The sequence below is a fragment of the Oryx dammah genome, unplaced genomic scaffold (assembly GCF_014754425.2).
Source record: "Oryx dammah isolate SB20612 unplaced genomic scaffold, SCBI_Odam_1.1 HiC_scaffold_10, whole genome shotgun sequence".
NCBI classification, from domain to species: domain Eukaryota; kingdom Metazoa; phylum Chordata; class Mammalia; order Artiodactyla; family Bovidae; genus Oryx; species Oryx dammah.
This window is the reverse complement of record NW_024070194.1, coordinates 72186944-72196720: the sequence shown is the minus strand read 5'-3', so window position 1 is coordinate 72196720 and position 9777 is coordinate 72186944. Positions and strand designations below refer to the sequence as shown.

The following is a 9777-nucleotide window of genomic DNA, read 5'->3' as shown; positions in this document are numbered from 1 at the left end:
GTATGTTTTTCACTTTTCTGTATTTTATTTAATACTGCAAGGAGCGTCTTTTCTATAAATTCATTTCTGCCTTTTTAAATTATTTTGAATACATTTTTCTTTAATAATATTGTCTTATTTGGTTAAAGTATGAGAAGTTTTTAAAATGTTTGTGATCTATATTTCTAAACTGTTCTTCAAAAAGTTTATATTACTTTACATTTCTACCCACAGAAGTATGAAGTAGCCATTTTTCTCAAGACAAAATAAAAGCAAAGTTTTATGCAATTTGATTCTTAACCCTCTGTATGAAAACAGTGATCATTATTAACTGTTTTTCATTGTATTCACCCCATTTGTATTATTTTAAACATTGTGAAGAGGGAACGAAAGTTATTGCAACAAGAGTGAATAATCCCATGATTTTCTAAGAAGAGCTCTCTAAATTTTTTAGATTCACCTTACAGCAAGAAGAAGAAAATAGAAGAAATGCTAATATGTCATATGAAAAAATTAGGGAGGAGTTAAGAAGAAAAGGAGACAAATATAGTAAAGAAATTGAAAGGAAATAGCAACTAAAATTCACTCTCTGAGCACTCAAAATGGAACTGAAGACTGTGAGAAATAATTGGAATCAGGTAGAGTAATCTGTGCTGAAAATTTCAAATTTCTAACACTATTTCATCAATATTACTTATAATGTCCCTTTTTTTTTTTTGAAAAGTACCATTTAATTGAGTGTTGTGCCATTTATTGTTATAGGAAATTTTAGGTTACTTCTTAAAAACAAAAGCAAAGAAATTCAAAATTCCCCAAGTAACAAGGCCAGAAATAAGAATTCTATAATCCTGAAATGCTGGGTGCAGTTTTTCGAGCAGAGGGAGGAAGAGGTCACGTCATTAGCTCACACAATAGTTAGTTACTGAGAAACCGCAGGGTTGAGATTGGTGTAGAAACTGGAGGCTAAGCTCTCCACTCGCCTCAGGCGACAGATCCTTCTGCCTTGAGGGACCGTTGGTGAGTGAATAGGTCTAGAAGAGAAGGGGCATGGGGAGGGAAGATGGTGCCTAATTTTGCCTCAGGTTGCCTCTGGCCTTCAATCTGGCAGGTGGCTGAGGGTCGTGGGCCCCCTCCCTCTGTGCCCATCAGCCCTCCAGGCCACCTGCCCCATGAGCTCAGAGCTGGCTCCAGCTTTCCCAGCTGCATTCTCCCTCACAGCAGAGTCCTCAAGGACAGGTGTTAACTGGCGTCCTCGAGAGGTGCAGGAATGCTGCCCATGGAATTTTTTTCCAGCAATTGCTAAAACCAAACACTCTTGAAGTTGATTGTCCTTCATTCTGAAGAGTTGTCGAGTGGCATCTCAAGCAGAGGAACTCACTCCCCCAGCCGATATCCCTCTCAGACACGGACCGAATCCCATCCCCGAGGTCCTAGCAGCAGATTGCCCCCAACGAAAACCTCTCAGGGAGAGCTCGGGAAAGTACTATTTGTAATTCAAATCCATTTGTCTACATCAGTCAGGTAGGGACATACAATGGCCTCGTCCAAGGAGAGGCCTTTAATATTTTCCATAGGAACTGATCTCAGGTCCTTTGAGACGGTCTCGAAGGAGCCGGGACCCTGATTGCGGTTTAGTCCAGGAAGACCGCGTGTGCTCCCCCATCGACTGCACTACCCGACCAAGTCCCTCTGCTTTGGGGTGAGCGTGTCTGTCCCTCCACGCACGTCGTCATCTTCAGCGTCTACATCAGAGTCCATTCTTGGCTCCACTGTCATTTCTTTAACCAATATCCTGTCAGCGACATTTTCACATCATTTACAGTTTTTCAGTTTGTAAAAGCTGCAACATCAGTTGTAAAAACACTTTTGAACACTTTAACAAGGTGTTTTTTTTAGAATAAACTTTTAAAAGTCCCCTTCCCAACAAGGGAATAAGAATCAAAAACTCTTGTTACTAATAGTAGGTATTCTGGTATTTGGTAGTGATTTCCCTTCCTTGAGAGATGATTAGGTTAGTTTATCACTTCCACGGAAGATAAGGAAGAAAACCATAGGCAGTTCAGAGACCACACTTCAGAAGTCGTTCTTGTACTTGTAGAAAATGAACCCTCTGCTCTGTGTAGTGTCCTGTGTCAGTACAAGGAACTTTTGAAAACAGTGATAGATATGCCATAGTATACATATGCCAAGAATACATGGAAGAACTGTACAAAAAAGATCTTCACGACCCAGATAATCATGATGATGTGATCACTAATCTAGAGCCAGACATCTTGGAATGTGAAGTCAAGTGGGCCTTAGAAAGCATCACTACGAACAAAGCTTGTGGAGGTGATGGAATTCCAGTTGAGCTGTTTAAAATCCTGAAAGATGATGCTGTGAAAGTGCTGCACTCAATATGCCAGCAAATTTGGAAAACTCAGCAGTGGCCACAGGACTGGAAAACGTCACTTTTCATTCCAATCCCAAAGAAAGGTAATGCCAAAGAATGCTCAAACTACCGCACAATTGCACTCATCTCACACGCCAGTAAAATAATGCTCAAAATTCTCCAAGCCAGGCTTCAGCAATACATGAACTGTGAACTCCCTGATGTTCAAGCTGGTTTTAGAAAAGGCAGAGGAACCAGAGATCAAATTGCCAACATCCGCTGGATCATGGAAAAAGCAAGAGAGTTCCAGAAAAACATCTATTTCTGCTTTATTGTCTATGCCAAAGCCTTTGACTGTGTGGATCACAATCAACTGTGGAAAATTCTGAGAGAGATGGGAATACCAGACCACCTAACCTGCCTCTTGAGAAATCTGTACGCAGGTCAGGAAGCAACCGTTAGAACTGGACATGGAACAACAGACTGGTTCCAAATAGGAAAAGGAGTACGTCAAGGCTGTATATTGTCACTCTGCTTGTTCAACTTATATGCAGAGTACATCATGAGAAACACTGGACTGGAAGAAACACAAGCTGGAATCAAGATTGCTGGGAGAAATATCAATAACCTCAGATATGCAGATGACACCACCCTTATGGCAGAAAGTGAAGAGGAGCTAAAAAGCCTCTTGATGAAAGTGAAAGAGGAGAGGGGAAAAGTTGGCTTAAAGCTCAACATTCAGAAAACGAAGATCATGGCATCCTGTCCCATCACTTCATGAGAAATAGATGGGGAAACAGTGGAAACAGTGTCAGACTTTATTTTGGGGGGCTCCAAAATCACTGCAGATGGTGACTGCAGCCATGAAATTAAAAGATGCTTACTCCTTGGAAGAAAAGTTATGACCAACCTAGATAGCATATTCAAAAGCAGAGACATTACTTTGTTGACTAAGGTCCGTCTAGTCAAGGCTATGGTTTTTCCTGTGGTCGTGTATGGATGTGAGAGTTGGACTGTGAAGAAGGCTGAGCGCCGAAGAATTGATGCTTTTGAACTGTGGTGTTGGAGAAGACTCTTGAGAGTCCCTTGGACTGCAAGGAGTTTCAACCAGTCCATTCTGAAGGAGATCAGCTCTGGGATTTCTTTGGAAGGAATGATGCTAAAGCTGAAGCTCCAGTACTTTGGCCACCTCATGCGAAGAGTTGACTCATTGGAAAAGACTCTGATGCTGGGAGGGATTGGGGGCAGGAGGAGAAGGGGATGACAGAGGATGAGATGGCTGGATGGCATCACGGACTCGATGGACGTGAGTCTGAGTGAACTCCGGGAGTTGGTGATGGACAGGGAGGCCTGGCGTGCTGCGATTCATGGGGTCACAAAGAGTCGGACACGACTGAGCGACTGAACTGAACTGAGTATACATTCAGTGATAGTTATGTTTCTCCTTTTATTTCCCCCATCTTACTATTTTAAACAGTATGAAGAGAGAATGAAAGTTATTGCAGCAGCAAATAATCTCATGATTCTCTAAGAAGACCTCTCTAAATTTTACCTTATTTACCATTAGTGTATATACCATGAATTGAAATAGGAGGATTATTTTGTATTGATATGTTTGTACTAGAGAAGTAACTGTGGTTTGATGTAAGAGGACTAACAGAGTCAGAAGACCTGGTGAAAAGCCTGCAGCTTACTTAAATATTTTTAACTTCTTCCTTTCCAGAATCATTATAGCTAATGAGTTAATTGATGTTTGTAGAAGTGCTTAGTACAGTTGTCAGTAGGTATAAGCCTGTAATTGCCTCTTAAAACTTTAGAGAGGTAGCATATTCTCAAGAAAACAATTTCTATACAACATATAACCTATTTAAATATGTATATAGCTAAGGCTCTTGCTGTGAAGTAGCTGTATAGGAGGTATCAGACGCAGTGTTTTTAAAGGTAGCGAGTGGTGGTGTTTATCGGATCACAGTTGATTTACAATATTGCGTTAGTTTCAGGTATACAGCACAGTGATTCAGACATATATGTACGTGTGAGTATATAATATAAATGGGGCTTCCCTGCTGGCTCAGACAGTAAAGAATCCACGTGCAAAGCGGGAGACCTGGGTTCGATCCTTAGGTGGGGAAGATTCCGTGGAGAGGGAAATGACTGCCCTGTCCAGCATTCTTGCTTGGGGAATGCCGTGGACAGAGGTGCCTGGCGGGCTACAGTCTGTGGGGTTGCAAAGAGTTGGACATGACTGAGTGAGTAACACACCCACACACATCACACACACGTATTCCTTTTCAGATCCTTCTTGTAGAATATTAGGTGTAGTTCCTAATGTTGTACAGTAGATCCTTATTGGTTATTTTATGTACACTTGTCTACATATAATGGTGTATGTTAAACCCAACCTCCCTATTTATCCCTTCCCCTACCTTCCATTCCCCCATGGTGACCATAAGTTTGTTTTCTGTGTCTGTGAGTCTCTTTCTGTTTTGGAAATAAATTCATTTTAGATTCCACATATAAACAGTATGATATACTATTTGTCTTTGTCTGACTTACCTCTCATAGTGTGATAATGTCTAGGTCCATCTCTGTTGATGCAAATAGCATTCTTTCATTCTTCATGGCTTAGTAGTTTTGCATTGTATAAACAGTCCACATCAGATGCAAGTTTTAAGTGTAGTCAAATCTATAAGTCTTTTATTTCAAGCCTTCTGGGTTCACTGTGGTTCTGAGAAAAGCCCTTTCGGTTCTGAGCTTCTTGAAAAGTCGCTTGGGATTTCTTTTTCCTTTCATGGATTCATTGTCTTCAATTAAGTTTTTGAACCTTTGGAAGTTTCTGCTTGGGTAAAGTTTTAGGTGTGTGTCAAACCTTATTTTTCTGGTTGGAGAGCCACTTGTTGCAGTCTTCACTGTATAAACATACAGGTTAGTGTTTCATTTTTAGGAAACAATGTAACGTCATTTTATTGAGTACTAACTAAAAGTCTCCTTTGTTTCACTTAGGTTTCTGATACTGGAAGAAAAGCAAAAGATCTGTTATGCAAAAACCACACGCTGCAGGATGAAATTGCCAGCCTAAGACTAGAAATAGACTCAGTAAAAAATCAGAAGCAGGAAAAGGAGAAGAAATATTTTGAGGATATTGAAACTCTGCAAAAGGCAATGAAATTGAAAGAGGAAATATTAACAGAGGAGACTGTATTCCAGTATACTGGTCAGCTTAATGTCCTGAGAGCTGATAATACAATGCTCAGCTCTGAGCTGGAGAACAATAAACAGAGCAAACAAGCACCGGAAACAGAAGTGGAATCCTGCCCTTCTAGACTGGCTGCTGCCACACCCAACCATGATCAAGGTCAGACATCACAGAGAGACCTGGAACTTGCCTTCCAGAAAGCAAACGACAAGAGGTTATCCTTGCAGGACCAAATGAAGTTCGATGTGACTAAGCTGAAAAGTAACAGTGAGACGGCTTCCCAGCAACTTTCTAAAGTGGAAAGTAAATTCAATAATCTAAAAATCAAGCTGCATCAGATGAGAGATGATCTCAGAGAAAAGACTTTGATGTTAGAATGTGTCCAGAGAGACACACTGCTAAGTCGCTTCAATCATGTCCGACTCTGTGTGACCATATAGATGGCAGCCCACCAGGCTCCTCCGTCCCTGGGATTCTCCAGGCAAGAACACTGGAGTGGGTTGCCATGTCCTTCTCCAATGCATGAAAGTGAAAGGTGAAAATGAAGTCACTGAGTCGCGTCCAACTCTCAGCGACCCCATGGACTGCAGACTACCAGGCTCCTCCGCCCATGGGATTTTCCAGGCAAGAGTACTGGAGTAGGGTGCCATTGCCTTCTCTGAGAGAGACACACTACTAGATACAAAATAGATAAGCTGCAAGGAAATGGCCTCACTTTTTTGCTGGGATAGGAATCTGCCGGAAAGATCTGAGCACTGGTTAGAATGTGTGAAGACCTCCGAAGTTAATCAAAGCCTCTAATAAAGAAAGAGGGAAAACGTTCCACAGGGTGGAATTTTCCACCACTTGTTGGACATTCACACCCATTTGTTTCTGGTTGTGAGATGGTGAAACTCTGCAGATTTATTGGCAGGGGCAGGGTGTGGACAGTGGGTCTGCATCTTTTGTCTGAGAAACTTAACATCAGGAAGGGCTGAGGGCGGCCCCTTCTGTGTCCGTAACCAGATTCAGTGAGGAGGGAAAAGAAGGTGAGTTGCTATGTGTGGTGATAGTTTTCAAAGTCCATATGTTCGCATTATCTATTATTAGCACAACGTCATAGTAAAGAGATTTGATAAACTCAGTGACAGAGAATCTTATTAGGCAGTTGTGAGACAACTTCAGCAAGAACTGACTGACACCATAAAAAAGCGGTCCATGACGGAGGCTTCACTGGAAGTCATGGCACGTAACTGAGCCAACTTAGAAGGTGAGGCACAGGATTTAAAGAGCAAGGTACATCAACTCCCAAGTCAGGTACATATGAAATTGAATGTGTTGACAATTAATATGTAGGATAAAGTGTTTTAGGACACTCGTTTTCATAGACAGCTTTCTTTTGTATTTTCGTTACAAGTAATTTACTACAGTTTTATTATCTTTATAATGCACTCGTTTCTTAAACTCTTTCATTCTGCCATTTGCATTATATATTTTTTACTTATGTTGTTTACCCTTAGGAAAGCGGAGAAATGTGCATCGTTGTTCACACAAGTTGAGAGACTTTTTTTTTCTATTGAACAATATTTTTTTTAGTGATAGCTGTATTACCATGATGAAGCAAGCCAGATAAAAACAGAGGATAATGTTTAATGGAAGGTTCCAGAAAATCATCATTTCTCATCTCGCCTTTGGTGAATAGATGTAGAGTTCTGTATATATTCATTTCATGAATTTCACAATAACTTGTGCAGAAAGGGTATTATACAAACCAGTCGAATTTAGGCATTGCCTTCCTTTCTCTTCATTTTAGATATATTGTAAAAGCAAGGAGGTACTCAGATGGAGTATAGTATGTACATCCAAAATAAAGAATTGAGAACATTATCTGGACCGTGCTTTTGGATTTTTAAAAAAGCTATTGAGACATAATTGACGTATACTATAATTCACCCATTCCAAGTGTGTAGTTCAGTATCTTAGTCTAGAGAGGTGTCACCTGTGACCACAGTCAATTTTAGAGCATTTCCATCAGCCCCCAAAAGAAACCCTGCATGGCTTAGCCACCACCTATGGCCCCCTCCTCTCCCTCAGCCCCAGGCAACCCCAGTCTAGTATCCGTCTGTGTAGACATGCCTGTTCTGGGCATTTCACATAAATGGAATCATGCAGCGTGTGCTGCTTTGCGGTTAGCGCCTCTCACCTGATGTCACGTTCTCACGGTTCATCCCTGTGACAGCACGTATCAGTTCTTCCATTTCTGTTGATTGTCAAATAAGAAACAGAATGTGGCTGAGCCAGTTATCCATTCATACGGTGATGGAGATTTGGGTTGCTTCCACTTTGCAGCTATGAATAATGCTGCTGTGAACACTGACTTACATGTTTCTGTTTGGGCGTGTTTTTATTTCCCTCTGGTGGGATTTTATCCTCAGAGTTAGCTGGCTGATTTCTCCTTTTCTTGCTTTTGCTCAGACTGTCCTTTCTGTCTTTACAGTTTCTTTTCCTCTTGAGTAGTCCTCCGTTTGTTCAGACCTGGTGCCCAGTCTCTCCTTCTCCAGAGCTTTCCTGACTGTCCAGCTCTTACAGAGTCTTTTCTCTTCAGCTCTGTCATCCAGTCTGTGAAGAACAGTTTAGCCCTTCATTTCACATTGTTGTCATTTTTTTCACGAGGGAGAATCTTGTCTAAGTATACCTTAGTCTAACAGGAAATATTTCTTAACATGCACAGCACTTGTCTTATATAAATGGAAAATAGCTTAACAGTTGTTAAGACACAACTAAGTACTTCATCCATACCAATAATTTCTTCTTGGAGATGCTGGTATAGTAAAACTTCTATTAAAGTGTATTTTAAGTAATTAAATGTAAAATTGAAAGTGCTTAGTCTAATAGAGGAGAATTGTTCAATTAAATGCTCATTTTTTTCCCCTGACTCTGGTAATAAAATGTAGATTTGCCTTCCTTCATTATGCAGCCAGAAGTGGGATTTACGGATATCTAGCCTTTCCGGCCCTTATAGATTTCTAACCTTCCCAGCCTAAGGTTCTGGGGATGGCTTCTCTGATATCCATACCTGGTAACCTTACTTTTCTCATCCAAGTACTTGATAGACATTAACAGTTGCTGGGAATGGATTGATTCAGAACTTTCATTTAGCAGTAGGGTAATATTTCCATGGCAGTGACTTCACCCTTCCTCTGACGGTCGTGTAATGTTCTGTACCACTCTGTCCAGGAGGTGCTATTTGCATATTAACCAGTGGTCATTGTCCACTGAGTAGTACAGAGAGGAAGGAAGTTACAAATTACTGTAAGTGGAGAAAAGTACTAGAGTAATAGTTGGTTAGTGGAGTCAGTGAACGTTTTTGAAGTCTGGACACGTGTGTTCTGGGCCTCATGCTCCCTCTTACCGCCCCTTGCAACAGTATGGAGAGTGAGTTCACTGTGATTGTGTAGAAGACCGCTTCCGTTGGCATGCCGACTGCCTGAAGTATCAAATTGTTTTGCAGATAAAATACAGCAACCGTAATAATGCCAATTACAAACAGCTCTTAGTATCTGCCACGTCCTCTTCTAAATACATTATGTGTAGTCCCCAATTTAATCTTCCCAGCATCCCACTGAGGTTGATGCTACCATTATCCCCATTTTATGGATGGAGAAACTGAGATATAGTAAGGTTAAGTAATTTGCCCCAGGACTCACAGCTCAGAACTGATGGAATTGGAACACAGGCCCATGGATTCTGGCTCCCATGTAGCTGCTGCCTCTCACACTAGTCCCTGAAACATCTAGCTGTCACCAACAGCAGTGCTAGCTCTCATAATCACTGGAAGAGCCATGGTCATTCACATATGTGGATATTTATAGTGATGGCTGATGTGGAGCTTGGAATAAAAAAAAAAATGCTACCATAAGGTAATTTTCTGTCTTTCCCCATTTGGCCAGTTTATAAATTTGTGTGTTTATTTGAGAAAATCTATTTTAAAGCATGGATGATGTTGTATTTGAGTGCTAGAGGAGAGGTCAATAATGTGCAAAGGGCAAACAGTAAATATTTTCGGTTTGTGGACTGTAAGGTGTCTGTTGTAACAACTCAATTCTGCTGTATGGCAGGAAAACCGCTATAAACAATATGCAGATGAAAGAGACAGAAAGTGATGGTGGCGGATTCGCGAGGTTATCAGTAGTTAAAGCAGTTGTTTTTCCTTTTTTTTCTCTTTTTAGTTGCAAGAAGCACAGGATCGACA

The 9777-nt window shown here is 41.0% G+C and overlaps 1 protein-coding gene across 1 annotated transcript; it reads left to right on the top strand.

The window, feature by feature from the left end:
- The first annotated feature begins 505 nt into the window (after positions 1-505).
- Positions 506-8555, top strand: LOC120868621 (ankyrin repeat domain-containing protein 26-like). The gene is made up of 3 exons (XM_040247332.1): positions 506-617; positions 5354-5924; positions 8548-8555. Exons 1-3 carry the CDS (start codon positions 582-584, stop codon positions 8553-8555), a joined length of 615 nt encoding a protein of 204 aa, XP_040103266.1. The 5' UTR covers positions 506-581.
- The last annotated feature ends 1222 nt before the right edge of the window (positions 8556-9777 follow it).